At 48.2% G+C, this 20,297-nt stretch overlaps 2 protein-coding genes across 9 annotated transcripts in view; one reads left to right on the forward strand and one right to left on the reverse strand.

Moving 5' to 3' along the window:
* CD99L2 (CD99 molecule like 2) overlaps positions 1-5,052 on the forward strand; it is a 95,749-nt gene extending 90,697 nt beyond the window's left edge. Inside the window, exon 7 of one of the 2 annotated variants that reach the window (XM_063083998.1) lies at positions 826-5,052. In XM_063083998.1, coding sequence (XP_062940068.1) covers positions 826-890 — 65 coding nt within the window. In that variant the 3' untranslated portion in view covers positions 891-5,052. The remainder of the gene's footprint in view (positions 1-825) is intronic. The other variant, XM_063083996.1, reaches the window with a different exon arrangement.
* A 3-nt stretch (positions 5,053-5,055) lies between these two features.
* Positions 5,056-20,297, reverse strand: part of MTMR1 (myotubularin related protein 1) — a 76,901-nt gene continuing 61,659 nt past the window's right edge. For all 7 annotated transcript variants that reach the window (XM_063083993.1, XM_063083995.1, XM_063083992.1 and 4 more), the window contains 3 exons: positions 16,402-16,515; positions 12,562-12,738; positions 5,056-6,979 (listed from right to left, as the gene is read on the reverse strand). In XM_063083993.1, coding sequence (XP_062940063.1) covers positions 6,815-6,979; positions 12,562-12,738; positions 16,402-16,515 — 456 coding nt within the window. In that variant the 3' untranslated portion in view covers positions 5,056-6,814. The remainder of the gene's footprint in view (positions 6,980-12,561; positions 12,739-16,401; positions 16,516-20,297) is intronic.

The raw sequence follows: 20,297 nt of genomic DNA on the forward strand, positions 1-20,297 counted from the left end.
TATCAGCCAGCTTCATGAGAGTGGGGACGCTGGTGCGATGTCAGGGCCATCTGGTGCCATGTCAGTGACTTCTGGGCGCTGTGGCACCTCTGCTCCCTGTCAGTGAAAACAGATGCATCCTGGATGAACTCGGACAGAGCCGGGGAAAGCTTTTAACCCAGACCTATGACCTCTTGATTTGAAAAGGCAAGAAGGAACTTGGTTAAAACCCTGAGCCTGTTATGGAGACCCATGTCCCTCCCTTCCTGCCACCCCCTCCTGGGGTCCTTGAGCACTTTCTGGGTTCAGGAGCTGTCAGCCATTTGAGGCCACATAAGTTCAGGCTGTTGGCCTAGAGTGGCTAGCGTCTCAAGGGAGATACGACCTGGGGCCCAGAATACCAGTGAGGTGTGGACAGGCGCTTCCCGTCAACTCCGGATTCCAGTGCGGCTGTCATCATCTTTAATGTTATTGGCCACCACTGAGCGAGCACCTCACGGGCCAGGTGCTGAACGCTTTATTGGGAAGAATCCTTCCAGCAGCCCTGTCAGCAGCATTTCCATTTTCCAGATGAGGAAGTGGAGGCTGAGCTGTTCACAGGGCCTATCCGGCTCCCTCCACCCCCCTGACCGCCTCCGGGGCTCTGCTCCCAGGGCCAGGGGTGATCCCGATGGGGCAGGGAGTAGGCCCCAGAGGGAGGGTGCCCAGGGTGGGCTGAGCTGCTGCAGCTGCTGGACACAACGAACAGGGAACCACATTTCTGTTGCGAGCAGGGGCTTGATTGTGTGTTTGCTCCCTCTGTGCAGGCTAGAGATGAGTCCCTCTAACAGGCGTTTCTTTCCCTAGTGAAATACTCTTCGCTGCAGACCCAGTCTGCAGAGCCACCGCCGCCTGAGCTGCCCCGGATCTGAGGGTCCCCATTCAGCCACAGGCGCACACGTGCTGCCACCACCGCTTGTGACCCGGCTCCTTATTTCATTCGGACCCACAGCTGCTGTGCTGCTCTTTCGATGTCATTGGCTTCTTGTCGCTCTGCATTTCCGGATGAGCTCTGGGTGTTCGCGAGTTTGGGGTCTGCACCCTGCCACAGGTGCTCTGAAGAGGCTTGGTGCTGAAATCCAACACCTGGCTCTGCAGAAAGCCAGCACCAGCCTCAGAAGCTGTGCAGTGGGGAGACCAAGACGAGGGGGCAAGAGGGTGCTGGGGACACTGGCTGAGGAGAACACGTCTGCTCTCAGAACAAGAGTTTGAGCCCAGGGCGGCACAGCCCACATGGTGGAGTGGCTCACTGTGGCAGCTTGCTGTCAGCAGGCAGCCCCTGGCAGTGACCTCAAAGAGCACCTGCAAGGAGCAAACCAGTCAGCCCCAAGTAGCACCACACTCACGTAACACCCAGGGCCGTGTTTTCGTTTTGGTCTTTCTTTCCAATTCCAGGTTTTACGTTACCGGGCTTCCAGAGAGCTGGTCCAAGTGGAGGCTTTCCAGTTATTTAAGTGCAAACATGCATCTCATGACAGTCCTGCCCCAAGAGTTTAGGAGTCTTCTGGATAAGTAGGAAGCCATGACTTGCAGGCCTACGTCCCATCTGATTCCATAGGGGACTAGCTGTGGTGTTAAGGCTGACATGATTAAAGGTTTTAGGAATCATTTCTGCATTGAAAATGTTTTATACTGGGTGGGGGAGGTGCTCACCCTCCGCCCTGTATATGATCTTATTTTGGTAGCAAGAGCTACAGACATCAAGAATAAGCCTCAGAGCTGGAAGCATGCTTGTTGTTTGCTTAAAAATGTATTTGAGGGGGGAGAGGGGGGAGAGACACTTGCTAGGTTTAGTGACATACACCTGACTTTGTAGCTCTGTAGTTATCCTCCTTGTCCATTCTCGTGAAGAGCGCTTGGGGCCCGTGCTCACCATGGTAAACATGGGAACCCAAGGACTGGCCCCTCACCTGGCCTGTGCTGGAGAAGAGCTGACTTCCTGGAATGTTCCTTTGGCCCACACATGGTTCCTGCCCAGCGAGCACTGCTGTCAGAGCTGAGCTAGGGCCTAGAGCCCATTTGCCCTGTCAGAAAGCACTTCCACAAGCAGAATATAAATCACCAGGCAGGCAGGATCCTTATTTACAAAACTCACAGGCTTCTTTGGACTGCACGACGGCCCCCAGCATTCCACAGCTTATGCGATGGCCCCTTCATGTCCACTGAGCTGGGATGCAGTGACTCCAGGTTCTTAAGGAAACCATTGAAATTGAAGAGATGCCACCTGCCGTCTAGTGTGTGCCTCCCGTGTCCGTTGTAAAAACGCTGCTGGTGGGAGGGTAGTCGGCTTTAGCGCTGAGTCTCAAGGCTGCCTTGCGGCTCCATTCCCAGCGCCTGCCTCTGGGCTTCCAAAGGCTCCTGCTCGGCCACAAATCCTGGACAGACCCAGGACTGTGTGTTTGAGAGGGTGGCCTGGAGCACTGGGAAAGCGCCTCTGTGCTGTGCCGTGAAGGAAGGAAGACGTGGCCTGAGGAAGCTCCCGTGCTTCAGGAAACGAACTAGCAGGGAAGGTACCGTGTGCAAGATGTGCAAGATCTGCCTGTTTCCAGGGCCTTCCACCTTTGATGGCCAGATTATCAATTTTGTCAGGTTTGTCCCTCCTTGACAGCGAGGACCTCCAGGGCTGCTGGTCCCACCCCCTGGCTGGTGCTGGGCTGGAGGTAGCTAGGGGGGATTTTTGCATTCACAGCCTGTTGTCTAGACACGGTGACCTCAGTGCGGCCTAGCTGATGGCAAAGACCTCGAAACCCTACAGCTCTGATGTAAACACTGTCTGTGAAACCATCTTCTCAGCAGCAGACTGAGGAGGTACGTTGTGCTCTGCCTCGCCTAGCTCGATGCCTTCTGGCAGTGGCCTGGCGCCCAGGCCCGCAGGTGATAGTTTTTGGTAACTGGATGTGCCTGGAAGGTCCCTCTGTCGCCTGTTTGCAGGGCTTCTCCTTCCCACAGGTATTTCACTTGCTTGGCCACTGTTGCCTGCAAAAGCCTCAGGGGCTGTTGTAACTGTGTATCTACTTGGAAGTTGCATTGATCAGCTTGGGTCTGTCCCAGGTGACAGGAGAAAATGTGAACTAGAAGGGCCAATTGAAAATGTTCAATCTGTAGCAGCTTACCTTGGCAGGGACAATTTTCAAATGCTCACTATTTACAGTAACCGCTGAGCAAGGGCTGGGCAAACTTACAGCCCAATGAAAGATAAAAGAGTAGGGAGCAAGGGGGAGGGTGGGTGGCTTGGTGGGTGGTGGTACCCTCTTGGGGTGGACCCCACAGTGGCTCTAGAATAGTGTCAGGCCCATTCCTCGGCCGCCTGGGTTGGGTTAGTACCAGTTCTGAGGGAGAAGACGAGGAGACTGATCTCAGAATCCCCTGTACATCTTTTTATGTGCTTGTGTCCACGTATGAATTGTGAACTGCCTGTTTGCATTAAACGACATGGCACCAGCAGACCCTTGTGTTCTGGTAGCGTTAAGGCACATTCTGTCAAGTGGTGCTTCCCCCCCCCCCCCAAAAGTGCATTCTGATGTGGAGCTGACCTCCTTCCCCTTCTCTCCAGCCATAGGTATGTCTCTAGGTTAGAGTTCTTGCATTTACCCCCTCGATGAACAGCTTAGTGTCAGGGCTCCCCGGGGGCGGGTCCCCCTCATTGTATAAGGCTAGATGCGGAGTGACATCCCCGCTGCCTCAGCAAGGGAGGGCTGAGGCAAGGGCAGAGCCCTGGGGGCCACTTCCAGGCTCCGCAGATGCCCAGCAGGCCTTGGCACGTGAGAGCAGCTCCTTCAGGAGGCAGCCATTGGTCCTGTGCTGCCCAGTCGGGGCCAGGCAGCAGCAGAGCTGAGCCTGGAACTGCAGGCTCACAGCGCCTGAGCACACTACTCTGCTGTCTTCAGAGCAAGCCCGTAACCAGAGTTGGGTCTAGTTACATGCACTTGCTTCAGCCAGAGAGTGCTGAGCAAGAAAGGGGTCCCTGCACCCTATCACTTGGTGCAGTCTGTGGAGAGTGGCCTGTTGGGGATAAAGTGTCCTTGTCATCAACTCGCAACTTGGCTTGTGAACTGAGATGACTGCTGGACCTTTCAGCATGAACAAGATGCAGTGGACCCTGGGTTTCAACAATGAGGTCAGTGGCATTTTTTGGCTAAACTAAGCTTGTAGTAAAATAGCACTAAGTCCTCAAACCCAAGGCCACCACGTGACTCTCCTCTGCAGGTCTGCATGGCCAGTGGGGGAGCCTGGTGTAATGGCCCTCCCAACATTGCCACTCCGGGGTCACCGTTAGGGACATGGAGCCCAGGCTCTTACAAGGAGCAGTGTGATTTCACCCAGGCCTTCACAGCCCTGAAAAAGTGCACTCTCCTGCTGCAGGCTTGCGGGAGGGGGCGTGCTTCTAAGCCTCAGTGCTGCACAAGGAGGATTCGCTGCCCTGCCTCTCGGGGGTGGCCAGTCCTTTCCCTGTGTCTGCTGACATTTTCTCAAGGTATAGTTGAGGGGCATTTCACACTTTAAAATCAGAGTACTTACCCATTTCAGCCTGAACACTCAAGACTGATAATTCATTTACAATTTTGTAAATGAATTAAGTCACATAAAGGCATATATTAACTGTGCTTGGCACAATGTAAACATTCAGTAAATGCTATTTTATTATTACTAATTTCCCTGGAGGGAGAAAATCTACTGAAATGCTTACAAAAGAGAGACAACAGAAAAGACCAGGGAGCAAACATAGTATCATTTTAATTACAGATTGAAATACAGTGCATCGGATGAGACGAATACAATACTGTACCAGTTTTTAAAAACCTGAACTGTAAAGGTTTTACATTCTAGTACACTTAAATAAAATCAAAAGAATTACTTAGATAAAGCTGTACTTCAAGTTGTTTTAGAAACCGTTCTGTGCTAGGAACATAGGAAGGAAAATGATCTGTTGTGCTTGTTTAAGAGTGAGTAGGAGTTTCCAGGGATCCTGCTGGCAGAGACTCCCCCCCACGTGAGGGTGCGCAGGGCCCACCAGGTGTCAGCCCCCCCCTCCCCCCCGTAGCTGATCTTGCCAACACTAAGCCCACTTGGCTTCTCTGGTTCTGTCAAAAGCATCACCCAGTTTACACTACCTTTAATAGCCCTTAGTGCAGCCAGGAGATTATTTCTGAGAAAAAATAGAAAACGTCCCCATTCAGTGAATCAATGAATCCAGTTTATCCATTCATAAATAAGCCTTCAGATATGTTGGGAGCATAAATCAAAGGCTAATATCAATTAAACTACGATTTAGAAACAAATCCCCCTGATGATAAAAGTGGAAAATTATTTTAGGTTACCAAATTAACTTGAATAAATATTTCTGGTATCCTATGGAAGGATAATTTTCTATAAGAATCAGAAGGTTCCAAGTTGAAAAGACATCTATTCTCTATGTATTTGACTATAAAAAACCTTAATATATTTTCAAAAACATGTAGGACTGTAGGTGGCATCCAGTAGTCTGAAGCCATCCGGACAACACTGCAATGCATGTACTTGGGTTTGACCCTGTGAGCTTGAGGCTGCTTCTGACGCTAAAGGCAAGCCGAACGCCCACAGCAGATGGGGGCCCCGGTGACTTGCCGCAGTGGGCACAGCACGGGGGTGGGTGGCCTTCTGGCACAGGGACCAAATGTGCAATGTTCCTCCTGTGGCATGTCACACAGAGATAGGAGTGACAGTGCTCTAGTGGATGGAACCGGCCAAGTGTAAATTAACCCCCGCTAGGACTGACAGTCGCACAGCGCCAAGTCGCTGAGTGAAGGCGCAAATGCAGGCGGCGAGGCCACAGCGCAGCGGCTATGTGAGTGAACTGAGTTGATGGGAGCAGGGTAAGATGAGAGGTTACTTGGTACAGGGCCTACAATGGGTGAAAGCAGACCTGCTCTGATACAAACAGCTGGCATCTAAAGAGGCGGGAACAGCAGGCAGGCCAGCCCCTGCGCAGAGCTGCCTGTGGCCTTGGTTCACCCTCAGCAGGGCCGGAGGACCAAGCATGCCTAGTCCCTGCCGTGCCGAGGGGAACTGCTGCTCCCCGCCTCAGCGGACCAGGCCACCTCAGGAGGCAAGTGCCAGCATTAGGCGCGGCCACAGCGCATTGCCACTGAAATGACCACATTCAAATCTGGGTTCAAATGTACCATGTAAGAGTTAGCATGAGGTTTGTTGGAAAAGAATTTCTCACACAGTACAGTTAAGCAGATACCTCCTCAGGTGACTATTCTAAACATAAAAAAGGACATAGGAAAATAAAGGCATGTTTCTCTTTTGTAAAAATACCTTATATGTACACAACAGTAATTGGTACAGGAAGCCCCCTTGCATGAAGATAACTGTAGAATAGATGGCAACGGTCTGTCTTCCCCCCAACTATCTCACTTAAAAAGAGTTTGAGTTGCGGCACGGAGCTGAGCGCAGCGCTGCGGCTGGCGCTGTGGTCTCTCGGCGAACGCTGTGTGGTGCGCATGGAGGACTCACCGGGACAGAAGGTGTGAGGCGTTCTCCAGCGGGAGGACGACAGGGAGTCAGTCCACAGTGGGACAGGACAAAAAGTGCCCCTGTGAAACCACTGACAGGAGCATAACAGGCTGTTCACAAGACAAAAAGCACTTGCCGAAATGGGAGCTGTCACCTAGCCACATAAATGGTCCCGAGGCCCAATCCTAAAAGACAAGAGCACAAGCTACAGCCATAAGAGTGACTGCCAGGTCCCTTTCCTGAGCTGCTGAGGAGACAGCGGAGCAGCAGGGGGGCCCGAGACGGCCGGCCTTGCCGGTCAGACCGACGTGTGGACAGGAGTGGCCGAGTGGGATGGTGAGGAGCCCCGCTCCGAGGGGGAGGAGAGGGTGCGCGCGGCCACCTCCCGCTGCAGGTCCTCCACCCGCTTCTGCAGCTCCGCCCTGACGGCCAGCAGCTCCTTGAGATTCTGGTGAATTGGCATCTGGGGCGGGCAGAGACAAACAGCGTCAGCAGGCCATTCTTGGAGCGCTACTTGTCCTTAATACAGCATCTCACCACTGAGACATCATTAGCCTCCCAGGCTTTCACCACCAGGATGCCTTGTGAGGACAAAGGCTGCCGGGGACAAGCTGGGCTGGAGAGGGTGCCGTTGGGGGGCCTTCCTCCCTCACTCTCCTGCCCTGGCCCCCAGTTTCTCAGGAGACAAGCAGACTCCAGAGAAACGCAAGCCATGAATCAAGCAAGGGTGCCATGTGCAGACTCAGAGGTCTTCCAAAGACATGGTGTCTCAAACCGCCCGACTAAGTAGTGTTTACATGTAGTCCCCTCACCCCCCCCGTGTCCCCATTATCTTGGTTTTCCCATTTTTATAAATAGCTCTGCAGACTGGATACACTTCTGTTAAATCAGCACTCTCCAACTTGTGTTTGTTTTCATCAATCGGAGCAGGAGCTGGCAGAAGCCCCTGGGGGACCGGCCCCTCCTGCCTCTCAGCACCACTGCAGTGCCTCACCCCAACCATCTCTCTAAACCCAGCAATGGCGGATGACTAAAAAATGAGAAGGGTTTTTCTAGGGCGCATAGGATACCCAGTCTCCCTATTTTATAGTCATGGCCTCCCTCTGCCACCTACTAGGGGGCCTGAGACCTGTCTTTCCTTTGTGGAGCTTTTGGGCTAGGGGCAAGGCTGAAAGGGAGGGAGATCCCCTGCCTCACCTCATCCCTAATTCAGCAGCTACAGGGCTGGTCCTAGGCCTCAGCCAGACCACATGACTCCCCACTTCATGCCCTCCAATGGCTGTCTCCCCCTGCCCTGAGAGCAACAGCCTGATCTTGGCCTCAAGGCTTCTGTGGTCTGGCCCCAGCCTGTCTCTCTGGCTCCCCTCTCACCAGGTCCTGCCTCCACTCCCTCAAAGACTCTGAGCTGCACCATGCTGGGTGCCAATGGTGATCAGCGCGAGTGGAGGGGAGAGAGTGCACGCGCAGCCAGGTACCTCCCACCCATTAAGGTGCTTGGTAACCAGACTGGAGACTAAGAACAAACTCCCTGCTTTGGCAGGCCACAGGAAGGAAGGGGATAGCAATGTCGGGCCTGATGGCAAACGTGATGCCAGAGGCCCCTGTGAGGTGGACAGCAGCCCCCCTCTGCTATTGTCTGTGGGATCATTCAATTCCAATCAGAGGAAGAGACGCTGTACAATCACGCCCCGGTTATTACAAGTGCGTGGCTTCAGAGAGGAGCAGGACGCACAGGGGAAGTCACAATTTCACACACACCCAGGGCTGCTCAAACACACTCAACTCACATCTTCATGCAGCTTTTTGTATCTTTTCTTATATATCGTTTCCATTTGCAACAAATCAAAGGCATGCCTAAAGAATAGGAAACCCTGAGACTTAAATACAAGATTGTATTAGGGAAAACTCCCATCTAAGGGCCAGTCACGTTTGTCCCACAGGTGCTAGCATGTGTGAGATGCAAGCCAAGAGGGTCCTAAAGGAAACAGGATGCCCACTGGGCCCTGCTCCCGGCCTCTGATGGATGCTCAGGGAGCCCCTCTCTGGGCAGCCAATCTAGCTGCCTCCACAAAGAGAACCAACAACCTCGAGGCCCCTGCCTTTCCTCCCTGTACTTTCCTCCTCCTCTCTGCCCCATCTGGCTCACTGTCCTGTCACTGGACTCATCTCCCTACCACAGTCTTCACTGCACTACCTCCATCCATCTTAGCACTGCCAGAGTGAGCTTTCCAGAACATACTCCTGGCCTTGTCATGCAAATCCTGAGATGGCTCCCACAGCCCCTGAGATAAAAGTCCAAACTGTCACCTGCCTCTCTAGCCTCTGACATCACCAAGGCGCAGCCTGCTCCCCAACATGCCAGAGATAGGAGTTGACCCTGGTCAGGGGCATCTCTCCATGACTGCATGCACCAGATGGCGAGAGCTTGGGCAAGTTACAGCTTCACTGATCCTTCCCTTCACCCTCTGTGTCATAGGATTGTGAGCATTAAATGAAGTCACGCGTGTGCAGTGCCCAGTGTCATACAAGAGGACAGACCTCAAGTTACAGCAGCTATGGCTCCCATCAGTGTCATCGTGTCGAAGCTGACTGCTTACGTTCCTAAGAATCTGACTGCATTTGAGAACAGATGTGTCGAGCAGTTTGTAGGTTTTAAGAAAAATTTGGTCCCGGCCCTCATGAAGCGTGCTATAGATTGCACAGGGTGACGTGCGCTCGGGGCTCATACCTGCAGCGGAGGGAGCTAGTGCAGTGGGAAGGCATCAGCCCAGGGGCCGCCCCTCCGCCTGACTCCACCTGCCCTCTCTGCTGCTCTGCATTTCTGCACCCCTGCAACCTGGTGAGCAGAGGGGGGAGCAGAGGGTGTTTCCTACAGTAACAGAAGCCCCGTTTAACCAAAGGTGCTTCCATTCAAGTAGTAGTTCTGTGGGATCTTCCAATAATGTTAAAGACATTCCGCCAACCTTCTGGCCCTTGGGGTCACCAATAATACTATTTGGTAGCTCTTTCTACGTGATTCAAATAAAGAAGCGACTCCCACACTCTATAGCTCATCTTCTCTCTTGCTAAAACAGATGAAATAGAAGCTGCCCAGGAAAGAACTCAGCAAAGTGTCCAAGTAGGACAGAAATGCACAACAATTAGGAGGAAGCTTCTACAAGGGGGATGTGGGCTTTTCTTCCTAAGAAAAGGTGATTCTACTGACTGGAAAGAAGTGCTCACGGGGCCCCTGTGTTTAGCATTCTGAAATAAAGCAGCTGAGGTCAGAAGGGAGGGTAGTTTCGGAATCTGGACTCGAGAGGAAGGACAGTGGCTCAAGCTGCACTGAGACTTCTTTGGCTGAGGGCCACAACCGGAGGTGCTAATGGGACTGGCCACCTCTCAGCCTCCCTGATGGTTTCTGGGCACACAGTCCATTTCAAAGACAGTTCTCTTTCAAACTCAATTTTCATTTCGGGGAGGATTCAATCTAGTAACAAGCAGTCGTGTCGGTGCCTACCCTTTCAGAGCACAAAGTCTAAAGAGAGAGAAACGTAAATGAAGAGAGAGAGCTAATGCAGAGCTAGGAGCTCAGATGGTGGCCAGGGGGTATGGTGGGTGTGGGGAGCTGAAGCCATCAGGCAGCCACAGGAGGTGATGTCTGGGCTGTGACTTAGGTGGCGGGAGCAAGTTGGAGCATGGACTGGAGGGAGATGTGGCAGAGAGACTAGGTAGGAGGCTGTCCCAACAGCCCAGAGGTTTGGCTGTAAAGGGGAGACTTGAGGGAAGGGCGGGGTGGGGATGGGGAAGGTTTAGGACGGGCAGACATGAGTTGTTTGCAGGCTGAGGGGCAACAGCTACAGGAAGTAGTAGAGGGAATAAACGGAGGCCCAAGGGTCTGGAAGAATCAGGTGTGCAAGAGGAACTGGCTGAGCAGGAGGAGGTATGCCTCTTCATGTGTTCATTTGGCCACGTTTACTGAGCTGCCCATTAGTTGCCAGACTCCACGCTAGGTGCTGAGGGCGCCCGTGGTTTCAAGCTTGTTGTCTGCAGGGGCAGCAGGCAGGTAAACGGGCAACTGCAGTACCGAGAGCCTTGGGGAATTCTCCAGACTGCTAGCAGCAGCATCCCCTTTCTCAAAGTATGCTTGCTTGGATAGTAAACATATGGTCACCCTAGCGCTGAACAGGACGAGGGCCCTCATCAGGGAAGGGGGCGGAAGGATCCATTTCCAGTTCTCAGAGTCCAGGGGCTCCCCAACTAGTGGGGAGGGGGACAAAAATGCAAGTTCCTTTGATCCAAGGAAGACCCCTCCGGGAAGGGCTGAAAGAGGTGATCAAACAAATGCTACCTGTTTTAATGCACTGGAAGGTGCAAAAGGGGGAATCAGACTGGGGATCCGGGGTTGGGCATGCTGAGCAAGCTCTCTCAAAACAGGGCTGGCCATCTTTAGTGGGGGTAAGGGGTGTGTGGAGCCCAGCCCTACGCTCACTGGGCTGTTGCATTCGGCTGCGTTCCTGGATCTTCTGGGCCTCATCGGCCTCCCCCTAGAGAGGGAAGGGCTGTACTGCAGTGAGCTACCCTAAGCTGGGAGGCTCACGGTTTGCCTCTGCAGTGACAGAAGCTGGGCCCTCAAATAGTAAAGGGAAATACAATTCTAAACCAAAGTGTTTGAGGAGCCACCTGCGGGATCTGAAGCCATCAGCCCTGGGTGAGGAAGAGAGGGGAAGGCAGAGGCACAGGCAGGGGGTGATGTGGACCTGGCTCAGAGAGGAGGACAAGTACTAGGCTCAGGGAACACTAATCTCGGCATTCTGGAAAATACTCCTGAGGGCCTAAGAGTGGCAGGGCCCAAACAGGAAACAGTCTGGGGAAGAACAGGCTTGGGCTATGGTGTGACAGAGCAAAGGGTCCAGTAAGGAGATAAAAAGCAGCTGCCTGGGGCAGCAGGTGCACATGTCAGATGGAGCCTGGAGCTAAGTCTACAAGTGAGTGACTTTCCAGCCAAAAGGGAGGGCTACTAAAGTGACAGCATCCTCCTCAGTTCCAGTGCTGGGCAACGGCAAAGGAAAATGAACAGTTTGGACTTTCCTGTGGTTAGTGGGGCTTGGAGATGAAATGGAGATGGTGAAGACACTGGGTGAGAAAGATGGGTGGAGGAGGTGGAGGGCAGAGAGGGAAAGCAGAGTTCTGTATCCTTGGCTGATGGAAGCAGTCATGTCAAACAATGCCCTGGCAACACGCTCTTGGAGGACTGCCAGTTAAACCCTGAGAGCATTAAACTTGAAAGAAAAAATCTCAGCCAAAAGTTATCTGTCCATGGAGGTGGGGGACTGCTTCCTCTGTTTTCTCCCCACCCAGAACCAACTGTGCCCTGGCCACCCACATAGAGGAGACTGGCGGTGGGCAGTAGGGCGGAGTCATGATGGTGGAGGTGGATGGTGGAGGACTGGGGGAGCACTTCAGCAACCCTAACTGGTGGTGTCCAACCCGCAGCCAGAGCTCAGCCACTGAACACAGAGGGCGAACACAGGCTTGGTTGACTGCCCCTGCTGTGCACTGTTCTCTAATTTTTTGTCAATCTCAGAAAATGTTACAGTGAAAAAGTGTGGTAGGGAGAAGGAAACTTGACCTTTTTTTCAAGCAGGCACCTGTTCTGTGACTCAGCACATGCCCTCTGTCTGCTGTGCTACCGGAGTCTATAAACTGTAACCTCGAAGCATTTTTCACATGCCTTTCCACCAGCTCCATGTGTATAACAGGAGCCGCCCCGCCCATGACACCTCCAAATAAAGTAGTTTATAAGACTAAGAGCCAAACACAGTTACAGAAAATACTTTGAGTATCTTCATCAGCAGAAGACACGGGTGCTAAGATTTAAACTCTAACCCAGCAAACAGCATCTGGGTTGACGTGTGGGAGGTACCTGCCGGAACATGAATGCAAAGGATGGAAGCCTGACAGGCGAGGGCAGAAGACCTTTGCTGTTGGTCCTACCATGCACACATTTTTATAACACCATCCTTAATTGGATATGTTCTTCTGAAAAGAAAAACAAAAAAATACCTGAGGTCTCATCCGTGGATTCCATCGTACATAGTAGTTTACCCATAATTCCAAATGACTCAGGCTAGCAACAGGATATAACACGTGGTTTTCATAATTCACAAAGAAGGGATTAGAAAACTCATCCTGCTGGCTATTGATATAAGACCATAAAGATATAGTCTTTGTATATATATCCTGAAAAACAAAAAAGGGAATACATTAAAATAAACTCTTCTTCATATCCCCCCGAGATAGTATTACGCTAAGAAAAGAACTTGAACAATGAAGTGAATTTAAACGCTGAAAAGTTCATGAACATTTACTAAGCCCCACCTCCATCCTCCTGCCATGCATGGCCTCATGCTGGGGATGACATAAAATGCACAGCTATTGCTGAAGTTAGGTAAAATCTGGCAACTGTGTCTATGGGAAGGAAGAATGAGAACTTTCTAACAACCACAGGATGATACGGCCCATCAATAACAAATTTTTTATTCTGGTTTAAAGTTTGCTTTTGTGATTGAATATTGAGAAATGTGGGGAGAATTTATAGTTAAGATTCCTTGCACTGGAAAATCATGGCTATCTTGAGAAACACACCGAGCTGTCAGGCTGGAGAGGCTTTACATAAAGAAGTTAATACATCATTAAATTATATCTTCCCCCAATTTCACAGTACATTTTTTAGAAATGCCTATGACTACCTGCATTGCTCATCTGACCAAAAACACCCAAATTTGCAGGCATGGCAGGGGAGGTAAACATTAAACAATGGATCAAACATAATGACAACGTCAAATGAAAACATGGTGAGGCCAAGAAAATTTTCTACCATTCTGCTGTTCATAAAACTGCTTACTTCCCACAAGCTAACTAAACACAGGAACATTCAATTATGACCATTTCATTTTTTATATGCTGTATTTATAAGAGAAATACCAACAATAATTCAAGGGATCCAGAAGAGCCAAAATAATCTTGAAAAAGAACAAAGTAGGAAGATTCACACTCCCCATTTTCAAAACTTAACTAGAAATCTACAGTTATCAATGCCAGTGGTGCTGGCTTAAGAATAGACATGTAGACCAGTGGAACAGAATAGAGTACAAAAGTGAACTCTCTCACATTTACAGTCAACTGATTTTCAACAAGGGTGGCAAGAAAATTCAATGGGAAATATTCTTTCCAACAAATTAAGCTGGGACAACTAGATAAGCCAACACACAAAAGAATGAAGTTGGACCCTTATCTCACACCATATACAAACATTAACTCAAAATGGAACACAGACCTAAATGTAAGAGCTAAAACTATAACACTCTCAGAAGAAAACATAGGATCAAATCTTTGTGACCTTGCGTTAAGCAATACTTTCTTAGATATGATACTAAAAGCATAGGCAACAAAAGAAAAAGTAGATAAATTGGACTTTATAAAAATTAAAAACTTTTGTGCTTTAGAGAACACCATCAAGAAAGTGAAAAAGTAACCCCAAAAATGGGAGAAAATTTTTGCAAACTATATATCTTATAAGGGACTTGTCTATATAAAGAATGTATGAGAACCCTTACTAGCCAGCTGCCAGAAAAAAGAAAAAAGAATGTTTAAGGAAGAACTCAGTAATAAAGACAAACAATCCATTCAAAAATGAGCAAAGGATCTGAATAGAAATTTCTCCACAGAAGATATACAAATGGCTAACAAGCACATGAAAAGCTCCTCTACATCATTAGTCATTAGAGAAATGCAAATCAAAACCACAACATACCACTTCCCACCCTAGGATGGCTATAATTTTTTAAGAAAGAAAATAAGTGTTGGTGAAATGTGGAGAAATTAGAACCCTCAAACATTGCTAGTGGGAATGTAAAATGGTACAACTGCTTTGGAAAACAATCTGGTAGTTCTCAATAGGTTAAACACAGACTTACTTACCATATGGCCCAACAATTCCACTCTTAGGTATATACCCAGGAGAAATAAAAGCATATGGCCACACAAAAACTTGTACAAGAATGTTTATAGAAGCATTATTCAAAAGAAAAAGTGGAAACACCCCAAATTTCTATCAACTGATGAATAAACAAAACGTAGTCTATCCATATAATGGACTCTTGCTCAACCATAAAAAGGAATAAAGCACTGGTTGATGGATGAACCTTGAAACCATTATGCTAAGCGAAGGAAGTCAGTCACAAAAGGCCACCTATTGTATGATTCCATTTCTATAAAATATCCAGAATAAGCAAATCCATAAAGACAGGAAGCAGGTTGGTGGTTGCCAGAGGCTGGGAGAAGGGAATTGGGAAGTGACTGCTAATGGGTATGTATGGTTATGAAGTTAGATATTAGTGATGGTTACACAGCCTGTGAATATACTAAAACCACTGAATTGTACACTTTAAATGAGTGAATTTTATGGTATGTGAATTATATCTCAAGAGAGCTGATTTTTTTTAAAGAGTAAATTTTGCACCACCATTCCCCACCCCCAAAAAACCAAAATAAAAGCATAGTTTAAATTCTATATATGAACTTCATTCTTCTGTTGCTGGTTTTTGTTTGTTTTAAGTGGCCTTACTGAGATATAATTCACACACCAAAAAGTTTACTCTTAAGTTAACAGGGCCCCATCCCACTGGGCCGCAGGGGTGTGGATTTTATCCTAACTGTGCTGGGAAGCAGGAGAGAGGCACATGACCCGATTTAAGTTAGTGAACACTCATTCTGATTGCTGCATTTAGAACGGACTGCCGAAGGTCAAAAATGGAAGCAGGGAAGCCCATTTCTGGGCTGCTGCTTTAGCCCAGATGTGAGATGATAGGGGCTTGAGCTAGGCTTGTAACTGTAAAAGCAGTTAAGTGGCCATATGAAGAATATATCACTGGTGGATTGATGTGGCAGCTGGAGTGAGGGCGAGGGAGAAAATGGAGATGACTCCTGTGTATTTGGCCTCAGCATCTAGATAGCTAGTTGTGCCATTTACTGAGATATAAAAGGCCGAGGTAGGAGCAGGAAAATGGCCTTTAGATCCCTGAGGCCAGACAAAGTCACCTAGTGAGAGAGAGAGAGAGAACAGAGGTCAAGGTGAGAAGAGGACCCAGGACTGGGCCCAGGCAACACCAACTTTTGAGATTGGTTAAAACAGAAGCCAGTCAAAGGCAACTGAGCAGGGGAGGCCAGTGAGGGGGGCTGAGGTGGGGGGAGGGTCATGGAATGAGGGAGTGGCAACTGCAAGGAGGCTGCTGAGAGCTATACAGGTGGGTGCTGGTGGCAGACTACTTTCGCCTAAATTCTACAATGTTCTAATCTGCTTGGCTCACAGGCGGTAGTCCCTTTCTATTAGACGATACTCTTTAAGCTGCCTTCTTCCAATGCCTTCTCACTTTTGCCATTTCTTTCTTTTATCCCAAACTGAGGAGAAAAGGAAGAAAAGGTGAAAAGTGAGATTTTGGCTAATCTACAGACTTCAATTTTCAAGATCTTCAAGTACCCTCTGCCTAACACCACAGAGAATGAAAAGCAGAATCATATCATTTTAGAGTCAGTGCAGTGGAAAGTACATGAATATGGATGGAGTTAGTAGGCCCAGGGTCTAGTAGTGACCCTAATCCTTAGAAAGCCGTTGGCTCGCTGGGTCCCAGCCCCCAGCACCTCTAAAGTTAAGGGGCTTGTATTAGCCATAAGTGGTGGGGCTGCCAGAACCCTGGGAGGGCATCTAGTGCACCCCCATTTACAGATAGTGGCAGGACCACAGCCCAAATCCTCCCTCCGTTCACTCCTCCTCCTCCTCCATTGGCACTTCCTGGAAGACCTGAGTGACAAGGAAAGCGACGGACAAGGACATAATACACTTACCTCTTTCAATCGCTGTTGTTCACAGTTGCACAAAAAGGTCCCAAAGAGACAGCTATAAAGGTGATCCAAAATTGTAATCAAGAATAATTCATTAAATTCGAACGCTGAAGGAAACTTAAATGGAGAGAAAAATAGGTTTAGTCTTAAAGTCCAATTTTTAAAACAAAGTAATATTCCTTCTTTGTGAGAGACAGCTACCCTGAAACCTGGAATATAGTCAAAGACTAAAAGGAAGACTGAGCCCATGTAAAACTTATCTATAGTTATTATATTGCTACAGACTATGCCAGTTGTCGGGTTGAGGCAATAGCTACGCGCCAATTGTATGGCTAGGCAATTGTATTGCTAAAGCAATTCATAACTAAAGCCAAAACGTTTTATTATTTTAGTCACACAAAGTTTTCCATTTGTATTGTCAGGGCTAGGGGTTAGGGCCCACAGACCCTTCAAACCCATTGTACAGACTGGGTCACCAGACCCCTCACATGCCAGGCTGGGTCACCAGACCCTTCACACGCAGGTCCACGTTAGGTAATTGGGAAAGATCCCAAGAGCCACTGGCAGCAAGAGTTTGCAGGAATAGCTTACAGCAGCAGCCTCCAACAGCAGTAGTGGCCTCCCTGTGCTCCCCCCCAGGACATCCCGGGGACGGGTGGGGGGGTCCCCATGGATCAAAGCCACTCATCCTTTATACTTAAATCGTAACCCAGGACACCTGGGTGCACATGTGCAATTGCATTAGACAATAACCAAGGAATGCCTGGGTGCACATGCATATTTACATCAAATGCCTGGCAAGATTCTGAACATCTGAGGGGCCCTCCCTGACCATTTTCCTTCATTTTCCCTACAGTCCAAGCTTATAGCTCTGGCTGAGAAACAACCAGAAGCAACAAAATTTGTTGTACTCTTCAATGCCTTAAAAAACTTAGGTATCTTCCACTTCTCGCCATAAAGGTAGAACAGAGCCCAGATTCGCCCTTGTAGGGAAAATATAGGAAAATGGTCAGGGCCCCTCAGATGTTCAGAATCTTGCCAAGCATTTGATGTAAACAGGCACGTATGTCCAGGTGTTCCTTGGCTATTGACTAATGTAATTGCGTATGTGCACCCAGGTGTCCTGGGTTATGGACCTAAGTATAAAGGACAAGTGGCTCTGATACACGGTACCCCCTGCCTCAGGGGGAGAGGGGGCACCATGGGGAGGCCGCTACTGCTGCTGGAGGCTGTTGCTGCCAGGACCCCCCAGGACCCTCCGGGAGGCCACCCCCATTGCTGCTGAAGGCTGCCGCTACTGCTGAGGACTGAACTCGTGTTGTCTGCCAATGGCTCTAGGATCTTTCCCAATTACCTAGCGTGGACCTGCGTGTGAGGGGTCTGGTGACCCAGTCTGTACAATGGGTTTGAAGGGTCTGAGCCCTAGCCCTGACAATACAAATGGAAACTTAGTATAACTAAAATAATGAAACATTTTGGCTTTGGTTATGAATTGCCCAGCCATACAATTGATGTAGTCATGTAGCCCTACAACTGGCTACGTCGGCAGGATTCCAGCTATGGCCCTAACCCGACAGCCCTTCTGCCAGAAACCAGACAGCTGCATAAAATATATGAAACAACTGTTTTCACATTGGCAACAGGCAGCACAGGACTGTGACTCTGAGAGTAAGATAAACGAGGGCAGCCCTACTATTGTCCCAGCTTCCCATCTGGAGGTACATTCTGGGCAAAAGAGTGGGGGCAGGGGGGAACCCCAGGTATTAACACATACCAAAAGTGACTCAAGAAGAAATAAAAAATCTGGATAGTTTGGTATCTATTAAACAAACAGCTCATAATTAAGAATCTTCCTACAAAGACAACTCCATGAACATATGAGGGGTCTTCAAAAAGTTTTTGGAAAGATTCAGGTTATCTTTCACTTCTGTTTTTTAACGAAGTTTTTGAAGTACCCTCGAACATTCCCAAATCCTTATCAATATATGAGCAAGCTGAACCTGGCAATATATAAAAAGGGTAATACAACAAGACCAAGTAAGATTTATCTCAGGAACGCAAGGCTGGTTTAACATCTGAAAATCAATGTTACCAAAAAATCCAATTACTGTAGTTCACCATATTAACAAAGTAAGGAAGAAAATCCACATGATCATCTCAATTGTTTTAGGTAATTCTTAATGGGGTTTTGCAGAATTCTAACGAAGACTATTACCACTGCCAGCAGGTTCTAGCCAGTAGCTAGCATTTAGTAGCAATGAGATGATCTGGAAATGATAATAGTGATTCTAGCAGCAGGCATATGCCAGAATTCTAATTTAAAAACACAGTGAAATATTCATCACCTACTGAATGAAGCAAAGCCAAATCAGAACAAAGCCAAATAGAACTACCCAGTATATTTTTATTTAAGTCAGTTTACTTTAAAGACCTATTCTCTAATCAAAGTGATGTTTGCACACTACCATGACTGATATTGACATCTCTAGAATGACTCACTGATAGACATGTTTATTTTTATTTTTATTTTATTTATTTATTTTTTTAAAAAGATGACCGGTAAGGGGATCTTAACCCTTGACTTGGTGTTGTCAACACCACGCTCACCCAGTGAGCAAACCGGTCATCCCTATATGGGATCCGAACCCGGGCCGGCTCCGACATGTTTATTTTTTAGTTTAGTTTTACTACTTTACTAAACTACCAACAGGCTTTTCAATTAGAAACAACAGTCAATCTAGTACTATCTAAACACAATCTGAAATTATTTTCCTCACCAGGCTATTACACTACCTGATTTAAGGAATTATGCTCAGCTACCTTGGATTAAGATTTGCCTCTCTCTCCATCTTAAGGATTGCTCTCAGAGAAACACACAACTCTCTTCTAAGAAGCCTTATCAGAATATCACTTCTTCAGAAACCTTTGGAAACTAGCTGTGGTAGTTGTTCTTACTAGCATTGTTGTTCTTAGATGAACTAAATCAACGATGTGATGTCTCTGGCTGAAATGCTAGCAGTAGCTACTGGTTAAACCTCTCCAGGAGCCTTTAAGATTGCCCCTTGCAACTCCAATAGTGTCCTCACATTCTTAATGGCTATCTTTTAAAAAGCCAAGCATGCTATGTGTACTTTTCCCAGCATTTTTCTATACTGCTTAGTTTTGACCTATTCATAAATTAGCACCACAGAATTTATGAATTTTAAGCAAACATGTAACATTTACGTATAATGAAGCTTTAAATCAAGAATAAGTATGGAAGATATAAGGTTTTGAGCTCTATATTTCTTTTGAACATTTAAAAATAAACATTTATAACAAGACAGCAAATTATTGACATTTTTAGAGCCATTTAAGTGCTATGGACTGAGAATATCTGTGTCCCCCCAGAATTCATGTGTTGAAATCCTAATCCCCAAGGTGGTAGTATTGGGGGGGGGGCTTTGGGAGGTGATTAGGTCATGAGGATCGAGCTCTCTTGAATGGGATTAGTGCCATTATAAAAGAGAATTCCATTGTCCCTTCTGCCTTGTGAAGTTACAGTGAGATGGCCATCTATGAACCAGGAAGCAGACCCTCACCAGACACCAAATCTGCCAGTGCCTTGACCTTGGACTTCCCAGCCTCCAGAACTGTGAGAAATAAATTTTATTTCTGTATAAGATACCTGTCTGTTTTTTTTTTATTATAGTAGCACAAACAAAGATGATGAGTCTTCATTCCTAGCCCCTGAGCCTACACTCTGGATCTGGAATCTTGGGTGGGCATGTTCTAGTGCCACTGACTACAAGCCTTATTCTAGCCAACTGGGTATCAGGTATGGGGAGTCAAAGTGGGTGAGGCTCAGCCCAAGCCCATCAGCACCCATGAAAACCAGAAACAAAAGCTCCATCTATTCA

This window comes from Cynocephalus volans, chromosome X (genome assembly GCF_027409185.1).
Source record: "Cynocephalus volans isolate mCynVol1 chromosome X, mCynVol1.pri, whole genome shotgun sequence".
Lineage (NCBI taxonomy): Eukaryota > Metazoa > Chordata > Mammalia > Dermoptera > Cynocephalidae > Cynocephalus > Cynocephalus volans.